The sequence below is a fragment of the Lepidochelys olivacea genome, assembly GCF_965140295.1.
Source record: "Lepidochelys olivacea isolate rLepOli2 genome assembly, chromosome: 4".
NCBI classification, from domain to species: domain Eukaryota; kingdom Metazoa; phylum Chordata; order Testudines; family Cheloniidae; genus Lepidochelys; species Lepidochelys olivacea.
The window spans coordinates 39,039,760-39,058,630 of record NC_140414.1 but is presented as its reverse complement, the minus strand read 5'-3'; the positions used below and the strand labels follow the sequence as shown (position 1 = coordinate 39,058,630).

The 18,871-nt window shown below is 37.9% G+C and overlaps 1 protein-coding gene across 4 annotated transcripts in view; it reads right to left on the bottom strand.

Annotated features, from left to right (window-relative positions):
* SEC24B (SEC24 homolog B, COPII coat complex component) overlaps nucleotides 1-17,702 on the bottom strand; it is an 84,111-nt gene extending 66,409 nt beyond the window's left edge. For 3 of the 4 annotated variants that reach the window (XM_084626060.1, XM_084626061.1, XM_084626063.1), the window contains exons 1-3: nucleotides 17,559-17,702; nucleotides 11,838-12,536; nucleotides 3,730-3,912 (exon numbers count right to left, since the gene is read on the bottom strand). In XM_084626060.1, the coding sequence (XP_084482186.1) occupies nucleotides 3,730-3,912; nucleotides 11,838-12,536; nucleotides 17,559-17,655 (979 nt within the window). In that variant the 5' untranslated portion in view covers nucleotides 17,656-17,702. Of the gene's footprint in view, nucleotides 1-3,729; nucleotides 3,913-11,837; nucleotides 12,537-17,061; nucleotides 17,079-17,558 lie in introns of those variants that run through there. The other variant, XM_084626062.1, reaches the window with a different exon arrangement.
* Between the last annotated feature and the right edge of the window lie 1,169 nt (nucleotides 17,703-18,871).

Sequence of the window (18,871 nt, the reverse complement as noted above, 5' to 3'; positions counted from 1 at the left end):
CAAAAGAAATTCCAAAATAAAGCTTCTCCTTACAATTTTTCAATTATAGCCAACCCACTCAAATCTTTGTTCCATCCCAGTCATACTCAGGTCTGATTGGTTCAAGAGACAAACTAGTGATCAACATTACCAAAAAAAGAGTCACTGTAGTCTAAATTTATTGTTTCATTTACTATAGTACTACTCATATTTAAACAGTATGATGGGAAATAATTTAGTCAATATATTATTCTCACAGTAAATAAGTTAATAACTTGAGCAAGTTGCTAACTTAATTAGTTAATAACATGGTAAAAGCATCCTAACTGCTTATTAATTAAAATCACACTGTTTTAATATCACGTGCTGCAAAGAGCAGCAGAAGACACTTTAAAGAGCCACTTGTGGCTTCAGAGCTGCAGTCTTAGCATCACTGTTTCATACAATACATTTACAGACAAATGAGGCTGAAGTTGAGAGAAAGAGCAAGGACGAAATGTGAAAATATTTCATTTACAAAACAGGAAACTAGTTATACGATATTGCAGGGTTTTGTTTTTGTTGCTAAAACAAGACTATTCTAGCACAATATGAAAGATTTCCAAAATGTAAATTGCACAATTACTGGGTTTGGATTTCATAATAGTGGTAGTGTCAAGAATAAAACGAGAATTGAGTGAAAAGAAATTAGATTATAAAGTAGTTTTGTTGTTTTTTTTTTTTAACAAGTCTTCCTTTTCATTACCCTCAAATTTCCAATACAACCATCACCACAGTATCGAGGCACTGACTGAAATACCAAGATTAATCTTGCATTTGTTCAAAATGGATCCTGCTGTTCAATATTCTTAGATTTAGCTGCTTTTAAACAGTTTTTTTTATTCATCGGCTTCTGTTATTAGAGAATTTACGCAGGCCACAAATTATTTAAATTTACCCACTATATGAGAGGACAAAAATCAGCTCACTTAATCTAGGTGTTACAGCCAGTGTCAAGACAAATATACATTTAGAGCATTAAAACTTCAGTTAACTTCCAAGAAGCTACACTGAGACTCTGTAGACTCTACTTTTAAAAGAAAAAATGAGTTTACAGAAGTTTCCCTGACCATCCTCACAACATTGCTATTTTTAAGCCCTGTTCACATTGGATCAACATTAACCCAGCTTCCAAATATACAACAGTGTAAAATTCAGTTATTTTAACAGGCTTTCACAGTTGCAGCCCTGATTCAGCAAAGCACTTAAGTTCATGTTTAACCCACTGAAGACATTTAAGCACTTGCTTAAGTGCTTTGTGAAATCCGACTTACGCTTAAATGCTTTGTAGAAACAAGACTTAGGAGCATCTACGCAGTCTTACATGAATGAGATGAGATGTACTTTGTAATGTACAGAACCACAGGACAAGGTAAATTAGTAACCCAGAGTGTGCACATGCCATGAGGAAGAGCACACTTCATTAAACCTAAAAAATAATTTGTGACACTTTATACTCATCTGTACTACAGGCAGAATCCCCTCCCAAATTGGGGAAAAAAAAAAAAAGTGTATTACGTGATCCCACATTCAAATAATCACTGGTACAAATATTTCAAAAGTGCCTTAACTGCAGCGTTTCAGAGACCTGAAATGAACCTGTAACTGAAGAGGATAAAGCTGATCAACAACAGATTTCTGTTGCTGGTGAATGCCAACAACTTTTATTCATATATCAAGGAAGATGCAAGTACAAGAAATGTGATTTATTATTGATAAAATTAAAACAAATATATGCAATCAGTAGAACCCTCAGGCTCCTGGCAAATTAAAAAGGGCCTTGGTGTCAGACCATCTGGACATCTCGGTCTTGAAAGTGTGATTATCCAACTGTGCTATATACACACACACACAGAGACTGAATTTATGAAGATGTTTACATTTAGCTGTGTATTCAGCAATACCTGCTATGTTCTGTATCAAATGTCTGTACTTTCCATACAAATCACTGCTAGTATGTATATATGGAATACTGCACATTAAAATAACTATATACATTTAAATATGCAATCGTATCACATTTCTTCCCTGGTTTGTACGTACAGACTGCATGCACTTTGTACGTGACAGTTATTATTGTGAGTCTGCCTAGGATTAAAGAACATTGTGCTGTAGCAAACCCCATTTAGCATGTCTATACTGCAATTAAATTCTGTTCAGCAGTAGGGTTCAAACTGCTACTAAACATCACTGTAAAACTGTTTAAGAACCAAACAGCAGCTGCAAATCAATTTCCAAAACCTCACTTTCTGTAATGATTTTTAAAAGATTTAGTGTGGGGATAATACTTTTCAAACAATTAATAGTTCTCATCTCTGCATGTTTGGGGGATAAAAGTCAAGTTGATAGACAATAGACTACTTTAATGGATTTTCCTAGGTTTTTTATTCATTGATAAATATAGAGATTATAACCCAGATTACAAAAGGGCTTTGAGAACTATATATGAAAACACTGTATCAGAGCCAAGTATTTAAGATTTAAAAGCTTTTGAGAATTTTTTTAAACCTGCACATATTTTATTAGCAAAAAGAAAAGGAGGACTTGTGGCACCTTAGAGACTAACAAATTTATTTGAGCATAAGCTTTCGTGAGCTACAGCTCACTTCACTGGATGCATCCACTGAATGCATCCGATGAAGTGAGCTGTAGCTCACGAAAGCTTATGCTCAAATAAATTTGTTAGTCTCTAAGGTGCCACAAGTCCTCCTTTTCTTTTTGTGGATACAGACTACCACAGCTGCTACTCTGAAACCTGACATATTTTATTGTAACTGAAACGACTGGTATCTGCTCAAATTTACGTATTCACTATTTAAACAAATATATTAAAATGTTATTTTGTAGGAAGTTACAGAGCACTGAAGTAGCCAAGAGAATACACTGCAAATGTGTAAAAACAAGAAAATAGAAATTGGAATCTCCATCTATCTATGCATAATGTAGTGTTTTACAACTTGGAAGGCAAGCCAGAACAGACCACTGAGAATCAGTGAGGATGATGAAGGTGCAATAGTCTAGATTCATTCCAGTTCCCCACTACAAATGTGCTGCCATGCGTAAAGCACCAAGAAGCTTCTTTGAAAGCTTACCTCCCTGCTCCTACAACAGTCCCAATTGTAGCTTGCCACAGGAGCAGTTTATAGCGCTACAGGCTCAGGAAACAGCTCCCCAGCCCAAATTTTTTTTATGTCTGCTTTTCAAACATAGATCAGCTGCAACAGCATGTGACCAGATCCCACAGAGTCAACAGTGGATGCACGCTACCCGAACAGCGCATGGCCTTTTGGTGAATTAGGGAAATGGCATAGGGAGGGGGAGTAAAAATGAAACAACAGAAAAGGTCAAAAAAAGGGGTGTGAGAGGAGAATGGAAACAAAAAAGAGAATAGTCAGAATAAATGCAGACACAAGATAATGGTACATAGCATTTTGAAAGGATGCAGCAAGGGGTGCCCTGGCACTAGTCAACCACTGAGGGGGTTCAACAGAAAGCAAAAACCCTACTATAATCCCTACTATACATAAATGTATGTAGAACAAGTTGCAAATAAGTCTATTTAAAAAAAAATTAAAAATCAAAAGACAGAACAGAGACTGTCAGGTATGTTGTGTCAACAGGAAAAAAATGGAAAATAAAACTAAAAACATTAAAACCTTGATAAATATTAAAAGCTAAGATACTATTCTGTATTCTAAAATAAGCTAATACCTTCTTGAAGCAGTGGTTCTGATGGCTGTGTATTGGAAGGCACAGAAGCAGGTTTAGTTAAGTGGTCTGCAACAGGTGTTCTTATTGAAGAGGTCACAGCAGAAGAAACAACAGATGTTTCTACGCCAGGCTTGGTAAACTGAACGTTCTGGTTTACAGGATGCGATGAATCTACAATACCAACTGAAAACAGAGTGGGAAAAGAAGATAACATTTTACTCATTAGCAAAGACAATTGCACAAATACCAGACAACAGTTAATTTGATGCTCGTTTCATAGTTCCTAAGATAAAAGCTGTTGCTCTTTGAAATACTTTAACTGCTAGATTGCTGAGAAAGACGAAAATATGTTTTTCAGTTGAACACCAATTCTGTTAAGTATATACTCCATTAAGATGAAGAGATTACTGTTTTGAATATTAATGGTACCAACAACTGAAGCAGAAAATATAATTTCACACAGAAAGCATCAGATAGATGGTTTAATGCTAAGTAGAGCCTGGGTACACCAGATTTTTAATCCATCCCCAAACCTATGCCCTCTAATTCCACCTCCAAAAATCATTCTCAGCCTGTTGTACTGCCCAGACACTAATCTTCCTTCCAAGTAAGGCAGCATAGTCAAGATGCAGCAATCAGCTGTGTAGTGTTTCACTGCTTTGCTTCCCTACCACAATGGTCGTTTCCAACTAGGGGGCCCAGACACCTAGGATTCTGCTTTAATTAGCAATTCATATCACATGGAATATTAAAATATTTTCACAGGGAATTTGCAATGTTGTTTTGAACATCTGAACATGATAGAATCCTCCCATTAAAACGCAAAACGATTGCCACTAGACAGGCTATATGCTCATTAGGAATACTTACCATATCAAAACTATCCTCCCTTCACTGAAGTGAGTTTTAAAGGGGCACAGATATTGTAAAGGGGAGTAGGATAAATATAGTTAAAAAAAAACTTTTGTAAAGGTACAATAACTTTGTTTCCACCAAAATTCAATGTAGTCTGAATAAACTGTACTTTTAGCAAATGTAACTTTGAGCCACCTTTGTTTCAACACTTAAGGCTCAATTCTCCCCTTATGAACCTGAGAGTTATTAGAAATTGGTTGATGCACAGGTGCAGAGTACCTGCTTTCACAAGGTAACACTTCTGTCAATGCAGACCAATAAACCAGAAGCCAGGATCAAGTCTTCGATGATTATTTGACCAGATCAGACTATTAAAATGGCAAAAATAAAAGCAAAAGAAACTCAACTGAGCACCAGCATAACATTTAGAATACAAATGAAACAAGTCTTACAAGTAAAAAATTGATAAATATACATCATATTTTTAAATATGAAATGTTATGATTGCAGTTACAACTCAAGTCAGGAAAGCCAAAGTTTTGTATGTGCAACCCTAACTCTACCACCTGTGTATATATTAATGATAGTCCAATCATGTGATACTATACTATTTTTCTCAAATGGTACAATATTATTTGAGCGGATTTTAGGGGATGCTTGAGGGGAAAGAGTGCATGTAAAGCAACAATTCTGTTCATTTGATTTACTAGCTGGCTAAGTTAGTGTTAACTGCACATGAGTAACGATGCTAGGTGGTCATTGTATTTTAAGTTTGTTTAATTATTAGGCTGCCTAACACTTTTTGAATGATTTATTGCTGAAATCTAAATGATATAAAAAACATTAATGAAACACTATGCTTTTTTCTATAGCATATATACAAATTTGAGCAGTTTCTAATAACGAGCACTACTTATTATTTTTGCCAGACAGTGTGAATTGAGATAGTTTATAGCAGGGCTCGTCAACCTTTGGCCCGCCAGGGTAAGCCCCCGGCGGGCCAGGCTGGTTTGTTTACCTGCCACATCCGCAGGTTCGGCCAATTGCGGCTCCCACTGGCCGCAGTTCACTGCTCCAGGCCAATGGGGGCTGCGGGAAGCGGAATGGGCCGAGGGAAGTGCTGGCTACTGCTTCCCGGAGCCCGCATTGACCTGGAACGGCAAACCGCAGCCAGTGAGAGCCATGATCAGCCAAACCCATGGACACAGCAGGTAAACAAACTGGCCTGGCCCACCAGGGGGCTTACCCTGGCGGGCCTCATGCCAAAGGTTGCCAATCCCTGGTTTATATAAAAGATGAGCAGTGATAATTTTTCTATTACTTAGAACACTGGTAAACTGCTATGATCAATTGTTCATAACTCAGTTAAAAAACCTAACCAATTTTCACTGGAACATTCAAAGATTCTTAATGATTTATTTCCTTGCCAAATGTTAATTTTATCACAAAAATTGTTGCAGCAGAAAGCTATCAAAAAAAGCTTTCGGGCTGTTATTTATACTCCTTCAAAACAGCAGAACAGTTTCTCTCACGCTTTAAAAAATTATGTTGCCTTCAAAAAGAAATAAGGCCTGGAACATTACATATTCCTAGAGGAAAGTTTTGGAGTCCTGAGCAACTGAAAACAGGGGATTACAATGAGAACACTTACACAACTTTAACTATCACCTTTGTTACTGCTTTAAGTATGCCATTCACTCTTGAAAGACCACCACAAACCACAATCTCCAGCAGTTTTAAATTTTGCTAACAGTTTTTATTCCCCCCTCAGCTGACAACAAGATGAAGTACATACTCAAATAGTGATTAACCTACAACAATCAAGCTCAAGATAAAGCTTGACAGAACATCTGTTTAAGTACATATTTTCTATTGGCTTATCCTCAACAAGCCTGATTAGCCACTACCACATTCCAGCTAGCAGATGCCATAAAAATGCACCTACAAAACTAACAATGCTTTGTTGGCTCATGTGAAAAAGTGCAGACGAAAACCCTTTAAAGTTAGCCAGAATTAGAGGAAAACTGCAACATAAAATAAAAATATATTTTATGACATTACAGTGAAGAATTAATCACTAAATGTGTAAGAACCTTAAATATAAATTAAAATAATTAAACAGGAAGCTGCCATTTTTGGCACAGATAGGTTAATGTACGATTGCATGACAGAGGGAAGTCAATGTTTAAATTTTATGTATTTTGTTAACTAACTGTAGTTCAACCAGTTGCCTTGCAAACATGACAGCCTCTTGCTTTATCATGGATTCAAATGCTGAGCATCCCACTCTGCTTTTAAGCGTCAAGCTGGACCTTCTATTACAAATCGTCAGTCAGTACAGTAGCACCATTCAGTTACGAAGATACAGAAACAGTACTTTTAAATACAAAAAGAGTATTTTGGTGGACAGTCTTTCCAGTATTTGTAGTAACATTCTGCAATTAGAAGACTTATAAGTCACATGCTATATCCTGTAGATTTTGTGGTATACAACATGAAGCTATGATAATTAACTATTTAAACAGGAATAGAAAACACTGGGTAGACAATGTGGCCAGTTTAACACTGCTGTTGGCATTTTAACGTTTCAATTTTTTAATTCTGATTAACTGACAAGCATTTTATATTTAATGTTACATAGGTAAAATTACAATTTATTGGTGAGGTGCTGTTATACATCCATATGTATACTTATGTGATTAAGTAACAATAAGCACAGATGTAGATGAACAAGTAGATAGCTTAAAGGATTTATATACAGGCATTATAGGTACTACAGGGCACAAGTACATGGCATAGCACTGTTTTAGCCCAGGTCCAGACTAGTATCTATATTATATTGACAAAGCACTCCTAGTTCGGACACAGCTTATACTAGAAAAACTTTACTTTTGCCAGCACAGTTTATTCCAGCCCCCCTTGAACAAAATAAGCTATATCAGCACAAAAGCAGTTTTGCCAGTATAACTACATCTACATTAGGATCTTTTGCTGGCACAGGTATCTTGGTCACAAATCACACCCAACTGAAAGAGCTGTGTCTGCAAATGTTTGTAGTGTAGATCTGGCCTTACTTGGGCAGGCATGCAGGTTTTGCTTATTACACAAAAGTGACAGATTTTAAATAAAAAAGTTTAATTTTAATTACAGGTCGCGCTCTGTTTCCTGCAGGTTACAAGAAGTTCACTCTGCTGCTCAAAATGGCTTTAGGACTATCTCCTGAGCTGTGATCTTTGTTACATCTTTGTGATCTTTGTTACATTTGTTTAGACATACTTTAAACTGTGGATAAAATCTTAAAGCCTTTGAGTATCTTATCAAAGTCTATGTCCAAAGTTTTCTGTAAACTTATTTACATACATGAGTCAAAACATTTCATTCTATGGACAATCCCAGAAAATGTGTTCTAATCTAGATGACCTTGAAAGGGTTTGAGGTTATTTTGTTGACAATTTCTGTGTACTGTATCCATGAAAGCGAAGTGATGCGGGTACACATTTTGGAAAATATCTGCCTCTGAGACATCTGTAATTTCTTGAAATTCTGTTTCCTTTCCAATTACTTTATTTTTTGACACTTTTCAGAGATACAGGAGAATGTCAATTTGGTTTTAACATGTGCCTGGCTTACTGGATTTTTGGCTTTATCTTTCCATCTGTTTTGGTGTGAAAGAAATCCCTACATGGATGAAGTTTTCTGGATAGGAAATTTTTGTTTATAGTGACCAGCTCCTAACAGTGCAAAAAATTACTTCCAAGTAAAACTATTTCCTTTAAAATTATGCAAAATGAGGGAGGTCTGTTGTAGCATCTTTAAAGTTTGTAACAGCTTGTATAGCCAACCAAGTAGGTAAAAATGGAGTAGAACCATTTAAAGTGATCAGCTGCAAGAAGATTTTAAGGAGCTGCTGCAAATTTTACATCAACCTTCTCTAAGCACAAGACACATTAAGTTAAGCTGTATAACACTTCTTATGCTACACTGAACAAGCTACCCTCTAAGAAATGAGACAGAGGTAATGAAGATGAAAGGAAAGTAAATCAAAAAAAATATTTATGTTTGTAACTACATTTTTTCTAAACATATGCAGTGCAGGATGAAGACTAGAAGTTTTATAGCAATACCAAACAAAATTTATTCAATTTGAAAATGTTTTAAGCCTGCACCAACAACCTGAAAAACTAACTAAAATTGTATCACTCCCTCCCCCCGCAGTGAATTAATTACACCAGGAACAAAGAAACATTTGGCATCTTACTCCTGACCTGACTGTTGCAGCAATTCAGGTTATATTTTCAGTATAATGCCACGTTAGTCATGGATAAAAATCTGCTGAGCAATTTTAACTGGAAAATTGTGAGTTTCAGCAAAAGTATGGAATTTACCATGAAAAGGAACATTATTTATTAATGCTTTGTTTACCCCAGACTTCCCAAATGGTGCAAATTTATTATAAAATTGACTTTTGGCTAATTAATGTTAAGAATATTCAGCCTGTTGTATGTAACACGATAATCTCAAACAGAACAAAATAAAACTTAAATTGGGTACAACTCACTGACTTAGAAAAATTAAAATTAATTCAAATTGACTTTGAATCAGCCAGCGGCATAATTATCTACCTTACATTCAATGAGCTCAGTGTTATATTGCTCTAGTACAGTAGAAAAGGAATACTGTATTAGTGCTTATTCTTAGGTATGTAACTGTAAATAGGTATATATAGATTTTAAAGTTACATTACACCACATTAGGCAAGCAAGCACAGAACAAAATAGACTGTCCCTGCCCCCAAAGAGCTTACAATCTAAATAAATGTTAAGTTAGTTGAAATCTGAAGGTTAAACTTAAATCTATACAGATGTTTTTCAGAAGTCAGTTAAAACCAGACAGAAGTTTGCTGAATGAAAAAAATTGTATGTAAACACTACTTTAGCACTCATAATTCTAATTAAGCAATGATTGCTTATCTGACCGCTTAATTAAGGAACAAATGGAAGACCACAAAAAATATCACTCCACACATCTTTCAAATTCTCATTTAGGTTTTTGCCAGCTCCATTTCCCTGTCTTAAAAAAACATGTCTCTTGGAGACAACATTGTTAGGAGCAAATAAATAATTGATTTTAACATGTCTAACCATCAAAATTTTTCATTTAAATGAAAAAATGTTTGTAAATGCAACATTAACACAGAATTTGAACAGACACAAAAAGGTTCACACTAATACTACAGATATGTATGGTAGTATTTTCAATTGCTGCTTGGATAATTTTTTCAGTTTTCCCCCAGGATGTGTATAATGTGGTCAAGTTTATTATTACTGTGAAAACTTCAAATTTTCAATATCCTGACTAATCCATTTAAATTTTCAAAGTTAACAAGGCATTAACTGGTTTCTGCATTTAACTTTTTTAAAGAAAAACAAAAGAAGCAAGGAGAGAAGTCAAGCAGATCTGGGAAATGAAGTTATTTATGTCATCACCCCATTTCATATAAGTTACTTAATGCTTGACACTAGCTACCTCAGTGAGATTTCGTTTTCAATTTTTTTACGTTATTTATTTTTGGGGTGGGAGGGAAGGCCAAGAGAGAGGGAGAGTGTGTGTCAGGAATCTTTAGGGAGTGTAGCATCATAGAAGGAGTATCTGCAAGCAATGAAAGGAAGAAACCAGCTTTCTAATCTCTCCTTGCAACTGCAAATCCCCTATAAAGTAGGAATGGAAGAAGCAGCAGCAGATAGGCATCTCAGAGCAGCAGTAGAGACTTCTTGGTATGCAACCTAGCATGGTTCTAGGCTGAAAATATAGCTAATCAGAGGAGATAAAGTGAACAAGGATTGTGAGGGGGCTCACCACCAACAACCTTCAATTTTGACAGATGAGGAAAGCAGCTTTTATTTGACAGAGGGAGGAAAGGAAATACAAAGATGCTTGTCCTTAGAATTCTTAGGTGAAGAACATCAAGTTTTTATGGTTAATTTAAGTAAAAAACATTTCCACACTTCTTTTTCATAACCTTTCAACGAACTATCACTTTCAATCCAGCAGGAGCCTAAGCTACAACTCAACATACTAAAATTAAGCTAAAAGGTACTCTGCATTCAAACTACACAAATGGTTGAAATTAGGCAGGGCTTAACTAGCATGTGTTAATTAAGTCTGATCAGAACTCAACCATTTTTCTGAGTCAAGACAAACCTTCAACTAAAGGAACATGATAAGCACCTCTCTCAAACTCTCTTTTAATAAGCCTCGAACCCAAGTCCCCTTTTCCCGGCAAAAAAAATTCTTACATCATCTCCAAATGTACAATGAGAATTTGAAATAGACTGTTTTCTAATTCAAGTGTGTTCAGTTGTTTAGTAACCATTTCTTCCAGTAAAGGAAGACTATACCCATCTTGATCAGCTCAGTCAGGAACTTAAAAATGTGAGAAACTTACCTTATTTTTTGTTTAAGGTAGTATCTAACAGAACTACGGGTTCTTATTCTCTTATTACAGTTGATATTGGGAGCAGCTACCTTGCTAAAAACGTGATGTTGCCAATGTTCAAGTAACTTATCAGCAAGATGGCTGCTACCAGCAATAGGATTTTCAAATGCATTTAGGTTATAAGTGGTTTTTCACCTTTTGAATTTTCAGAGTGGGCTTAGCAAAATAAGTAGAGTTTTCCTTCACTAGCATTTGAAAGTATTAATCACCATGTTGGGGCATGACAAACTGATTTTTGATTAGGTCTGTCTTCAGAACTGATTGAGAGAAAATATACCTAGTTTGTCTCTTTTCCCCCCTAAGCATATATATACACACTAGGTATTAGAAGCCTCTTTGATTCTTCAGTTCTGTTTACGCGTGCGTTTATGTATTCTTTCCCAAAATGTTTATTAGAAACATTTGCACAAAAATAGTGTCTTTTTCCTTAGCTGACTTCCATTGAGAGAGATGCAAGTCACACATCTGTCAGCAACACCACAATTAGCTGCTATGGAGAGAATTATGTCCTCACCAACAGAAAATAATGTCTTCAAGGGATTAATAAGGAACAGGAGGTGATAAACTTAAAGGATACAGGGGCCCTGTATTTATGCAAATGTCGATTAAAACAAATTAACAGAAATACCTACACTGAAAATATTTTCAGATTTCCATGAGGCATCATCATTATACACTAATCACTTAAAATTGTTTCAATTATAGAAAAATACTTCATTTCATTAAGAAACTTCTTGATTTTGGCATAGTACTATACCTGTATTTATTTGGTTGCTTGCTTTAGCCAGGGATCCAGTGCGATTCCTGCTGAAGTTGTCTTGAGCTGACTGAAAATCTGAAGTGGACCATGATGTAGAACTATATCCCAAAGGAACTTGGTGTGGCAGTGTACGAGGTACAGTTGAACTTTGACCAGGAAATGCATTAGTCTTTTCAAACTGCCCAACAGCTGGAAGGCTCTGGGAAGTAAATACCTGCCCATATGCACTACCAATAGACATAGAAGGATAGGAAAGATTAGGATATACAGCACTAGAGACGGTAGGCATGGCATAATGACCAGAAGAAAGGGGAAATCCTTGAGATGCAACTGAAGAGCTGGTTGAAGAACTGTAGTGACTACTCAATGCAGAATATGACTGTGGAACACCTGTATGTAAATGGGATGCAGATGATATTGCTCCTTGGGTAAGTCCTCCAGCTGACTCCACAGGATGAGCAGCCCCACTGTACAACTGCTGGTGGGTGTTCAACATGCTGGGACCCACAGAAGGTGTGATGACACTTTGAACTGGTATTGAATAGCAAGCAGAGTGGTAATCAGCAACATACTGGTTATTCAACTGCGACGGGACAGCTTCATGGGGCACTTGTGGGTAGTGTCCGGAGGAAGCACTATAGTTTTCAAGATGCAAGCCATATCCAAAAGGGAACTGCATTGGATTCTGCATTGGACCTGAAAAGAAGAGAAAATGTCATATGTATTAAAGTTGTATGGGTTACACACACCTTTATCGCAGTTGGCTGACACACAGACAGACTGGGGGGATCAGTGTGCTTATTAGCATTAACATACCAGCAGCAGGAGCAAGCAAGCAACCAACAGCACCAAAAAAGAAGCTACTTCCAAACCGTGGAAAGGACAGAATGGCTAAAGTAGCAGACATTTATGTGAAAATAAAATACTTAAAGCAGTTTGTGTACACATACAAAACACAATTTTCAAAGTTCCATCTCAGATATTTGAACATTTATTGTAAAAAGTTTTCCCCAAGTTAAGATGCTACATATCATATTTATATTTGGAGGATTATTTTTTAAACAAACATATTAGAAGGCCCCTGAAAAGGAATGGTATTTATAACAGAAAAAAACGAACAACATTATCTGCTACTTTTGGTATTTATAACAGAAAAATGCCAATATGATAAGGTACTTCAAAAACAACCTGCGAAATGTGATAGGAAAACAAAATCTTCCATTCAAACCAATCTGTCAGTGGATAAAAGTTAGTAATACTTAGTTTTATGAATTCTTAAGAGATGACTAAAGTAAAATGCTGAGTTGCTACTGCTTTTTCCATTACCCCTCTCACATGGTTTTTGAAGTCTGAGCTTTCACAAAAGCCCAGCTATAAACATAGTATCCAGGACGATAGCTCTTCATTTCCATTCACTGCCCCATAGTCCTCTGGTACAAGACAGTCACTGCCAAGTACTTTTAGTTATATATGAATTCTCATTTGTTTTTCCCCACTCTAATTTGGCTCTACAGGATAAGCTGCTTGCATCAAATATGCTTTCATCTTTGCCCAGGCTACTGTGCATACATACATTCATAGAGCAACTTGTGTTTTGATGTTATACCAATAAAATATAAACCAGCAGGATCTTATTAAAGGGAATAAGGCAAAATGCCACATTTATTGTGAATACAGAAAGAATCATAGTAAACAGTTAGTTATAGCTATAACAGTCCATTCAATTTCATATTTTTCACACGTTTGTACTTAATCAAGTACCCTTGCCAGCACAGAATAAATCAGGGAGCAGCTGGATAAAGTAACCTGCCTTCTAAGGGTTTGTCTACACAAAATACAGTAAAAAATTATACAACAAAGTTGCACTGGTTTAACTTAATATGTGATGTTAAACTCATTTAGCTAAACCAGCACAAAAGACCGTAGACATTCTTATTTTGGATTGAAGTGAAACTAAAATAATCCTGGTTTAAACTAAAAATGAGTCCGTCCACACAGACTTTACACTGGTTTAAAATGTGATTTAAGTTAAAGTGGTGAACTTTTTTAATAGATTATCTCTTTAGTTTTTAATATTTCAACATGTTTAATTTTTAACGCTGCAGTTCCTTAAGACTGTTGGGAAAAAAATCATTAATAGTCTGAATTCATATTAGAGTACTACCGTCACCTAGGTGTCACTTTTCAGCTAGATAGCAGACACCAGCAACATGCTCAGTTATAATTAATAATTTTATTTTCAAATATTCAGTGAGAAGTTCTTACATTTGGACTTCAAGATTGATGGGCTAAGCAAAATAGGCATTGTTTTAAAAGAAGGGCTTCAACACAGAATCAAAACAGGAAAAGTTGAATAGTTAGGAAGAAAACTATTAAGACAAACAAAAGCAAGCCAATTTTACAAAACATTTTCTTTTTAAAGTGTGTACCAGTATGAAAATCACTAAGGATCCTTCACATGGACTTGTCCCCTGGATCAGACAAATACTGTCAAGGCCATGAGAACTAACGACTTTTTGAATACTTTCAAGCCCCAATTTATCACCTCTGCCAAACACTAAATCCTTTTGATGGAAGTCTTTTGATTGAGCTCTTTGTGAGGTTCCAATAAATTCTAACAGTTGGGAGAAGATTTGACAGAATTTATGAAGTCTAATGTATGCAGTACTTTCACAGCAATGCATACCGTTATCTCTAGCATGTGCAAACACATCAGTAACTATATTTACATAAGCAATACTTACTCCTCACAACATATAACACACACTGATTTTAGAAGCAGAGACCAAATTCAAGGAAGCAGATGGTGCCATTCAGGGCAAAGTGGAACATGGCATTAAAACTAAAAAAATCAAGTCTCGCAGTCTTGTTTTTCGATTTCCTGTTTCCCTTCTTTCTCCCCTTCCTTTATATAAACAATGCCCTAAATGCTGCATGTAAGTTCCCCAGGTAGATCAAAAACAAAACTATATTTTTCAAAATGTTGGAATGTTATTCTGTGGTTATGTAAAGTGACAAATTAAATTAACATCTTGCCTATGAATCACTAAATCTACATGACTGTAAATATATCCCAAGATAAAGAGTATGCAAACCAAGAAACAAACAGATATTCAGTAATTTAAAAAAAAAAAGGAGTTAACAAGATGAAAAATGCAAAAGTCGCCTACTGAGTTTATTTTTAAAAATTAAGAATTAAAAATAATGATTGTCTGAATCATAAGTAAATTAAATGGTCAAACTTTAAAACGAAAAGGAGTACTTGTGGCACCTAGAGACTAACAAAGGTATTTGAGCATAAGCTTTCGTGAGCTACAGCTCACTTCATCAGATGCATCCAATGTCACAAAAGCTTATGCTCAAATACCTTTGTTAGTCTCTAAAGCACCCCAAGTACTCCTTTTCTTTTTGCGGATACAGACTAACATGGCTGCTACTCTGAAAACTTTAAAACAAAATTATTTACCCATGTTGCTGATAAGCCTTTAAATTATTACAGTGAAAGAATTTTAAAAATCCAAATGGTCATTACTATTTTTACTCTTATTTTTGACATTTCTTTCATGGTCTTAGATACAGTAAAAACAGATGAGGTAAGTTATAGTTTCCTATTTTTAGTGTTGCAATATTTGGATTTCAACACTGAATGGAAATGTCTGTTTATTTGAAAACAACTGTTTACATTAGAATTTTATAAACATGGAAAAATTTATATTGGTTACAGTTATTACAAAATTAAACTTCTGGGCAAAATTTAAGTTGAAAGTGTCTTTCTAAAAGCTTCTATTTAATCGTACCCGGTTTCCACAAACCTTCAGCAATATGTGCATGAACTTGATTCACAATCTGTTGCCTAAACATGACAGAGGCTACCACCTAAAACTTTGTTCATATAACCAAAGAGCATTAAAATTAAAGACCTCAATCCTGCAAACAGATCTACAGAGACTACCCTCTGTGCCCATGCCAACCTGACTGTAAAATCAGAGCCTAGGAGAAGATGTTAAAATGCAATGCTAGCAAATATACTTAATATAAACAACACAGAAATGAAACTGATTAGGATCAGAAGCTGTAAAGACCTCATTAAATCAATTATACATATTTTAAGATCAATTTTAAAATTGTGAGCCATAAAATCAGTGACAGTATCATTGTAGATTAAAATATATGTAAAAACATATCCTCTTAGTACATTTTCATGCTAAAATACACAGGCAGTTTGCTCAATTTTAGGATATGTAACTTGAAGTGCATGTCTTCTCATTTTGTTATAATAAAACACTATAAGAAACAAAAAGCATCATATTTCCCCAAAATCCCTGAAGTCTTAACCCTGAAGATTTATGTACATGCATGCTTGGTGTATATGAATAAACCCACTGGGAATGCAAATATTTCCATCAAAACTACTCAGGTGTACAAAATAAACCATGTGTCTAAGTTTGCAGAACAAAGGTCTGAGCATGTTACAACCTCCAAATTGTTCCCAAGATGCAGTTTCCCAACTAGAATAGTTCCAAAATTAAATTAAATTCAAGGAAAAATATTGTACTACCCCACTTACTATTTTGAATAAGCCTACCTGGCACTATTTAATATTCTGAGAAGTTATTCCTCAGTTTCAAAGCCAGAATTGCAGTGAGAGTCAAAAAACAAAGATTGGGTTTTTTTCATCTCAGTTATGCAGCTACTTAATTTCAAACACTTCATGCCCCCTTCCCAAACACCAGACACAGTAAAAAACACAAACTATGTCTAGATAGCTGTGCATGCTGGTCTATTAAGGCAAAAGTCACCCCTGCAGGGCTCTCCATAATGCCAAATAGGTGACATCCACCTGCAAATCATCGGTGTCCACGAAGAGGGAAGTCAACATCTAGGCTCGTGATACTCAGACCACAGTGGTTCGGTAGCCAAATTAGCAATCGACATTACCCAAAAAAGAGCCACAATAATGTGAATTCATGGTTTCATTTGCTATAGTACTATATATTCATATTTAGTGTTTATACAGATACATTATTCTCACAGCAAAATGACTGCTCAAGTATTACTTTATCAGCTACAAGAGATTAACAACATAGAGCTGGTCTACACAAAAGCTGTAAGTCAATCTAGAGTCATACTACTTCAGTTATGTAAGTTACATAACTGAAATTGACATAACTTAGGTCAGCGTATAGCAGTGTGCTGTGTCCATGCTCTCCCACCAATTTACCTTATGCTTCTCAGGGAGCTGGAGTACAGAAGTCGACAGGAGAGCGCTATGCCATCGACTTAGCTTGTCATCAACAGCACTGCAGCAATAGCAGCAGTACTGATTTAGTCGTTAGATAAGCCCATAGCAAAAGCATCCCTCCAGTCGCCCCACCGCCCTTGTCCCAGCCCCCTCCAGTCGCCCCCTCCGCCCCGTCCTTGTCCCAGCCCCTCCAGTCGCCCCCCTCCGCCCCGTCCTTGTCCCAGCCCCCTCCAGTCGCCCCCCTCCGCCCCGTCCTTGTCCCAGCCCCCTCCAGTCGCCCCCTCCGCCCCGTCCTTGTCCCAGCCCCCTCCAGTCTCCCCCGCCCTCCTCTGTGCCAGACCCCACCGTCCCACCCTCTGCCCCTTGCCCTCGTCGCTCTTCCACCAGCGCTACTGCCCCACGCTCTGCTGCCCCCCGGCCAGCCCAGCCCCGCTCCAGCGCTAGGCCCGCGCGGGTCCCCAGCCTCGGCTCCTCACCGTTCTGACAGGGCGGGGCCCTGGCCGCGGCGACGGGCGCTCTGGCCCCTCCAGGAGCTGCGGCAGGGCGCGGCGGGATCCCGGCTGGCGCCGACATAGCTCCTCGCTGCGCCTCTCCCTCGGCGGACGCGCCGGACGTCACCAACGGAAACGACCCTGGAACGCGCGCAGCCGCAGCCTTCCGCCCTGGAACTGATGCGTGAAGGAGCGAGAGCAGCCAATCCGGGCTCGGAGTCACCGCCACAACCCACAGCGCCCCCTGGCGCCTCCTCCCAGCCCTGCGCCACCGCCGCAACCTGTGGTGCCCCCCCAGTTCCACCTTCACAGCCCACAGCGCCCCCTTGCGCCGCCTCCCAGTCCCGCACTGAATTCCAACCCCCAGCGCCCCCGTAGTTCCCCTCCAAAATGCCATCACCACTGACTCCCCTGCGCCTCCCAACCATGGCCCATATAGATATGCAAGTCCCAACTTCTGCCCCAGCTTCTCCAGACCCTACTGCAGCCCTTGCTACTGCATGTGCCCTATGGGCCCTTCCCTTTTTCTCTTCTCTCCTCCTCTCCCCTAGATTTGAGCCATTTCTGATGGGGGTCCGGAGTCCTTCAGCCAGGGCCCCTTTGCTGTCTGTCCCATCTCCAGCTGGAGTGTTCCTGCTGATTATTGCTCTAACAGCAAAGCTTTGGGAGGGATCTTGTTTCTCAGGAGAGAGAGAGGCAAGATCAGCTCCTTAAAGTCCATCCAGAGACCCAAAGGCAGTTAGGGTGACCAGACAGCAAGTGTGAAAAATCAGGAGAGGGGATGGGGGGTAATAGGAGCCTCTATAAGAAAAAGACCCCAAAATCGGGACTGTCCCTATAAAATTGGAACATCTGGTCACCCTAAAGGCAGTGCAGATCCTGGCAGAGCAGTGCCATGCGTTCCCCCTAGGATATGCAACTTTTAAGATCCGGCACCAGTTTCAGCTTCCAGCTAGAGTTAAGGTGCAGCCCAAGGCAGAGTACAGTACAGTGATCTAGTCTGGCAGTTACAAATCCCTGGATGAAGAGCCACATTTAAAGGGAACAGTTGCACTCTTCAGACCAGACAGAGATGGAAAAAAGTTTGTTTTGGCCACTGTGACGTTGTGATCTTCCAACAACAGCTGTGAACCCAACAGTACTTTCACACTGAGATATCTGGTGATAAATGTCAGGTACACACCCTCAGGAAGAGAAGCAGATGTCATCCCCACACTATTCTTCAGTCTACCAACAACACCTCAATTTTATCCAGAGATTGAACTTCAACCAGCTCGCTCTCATCCCACCCTATGTCC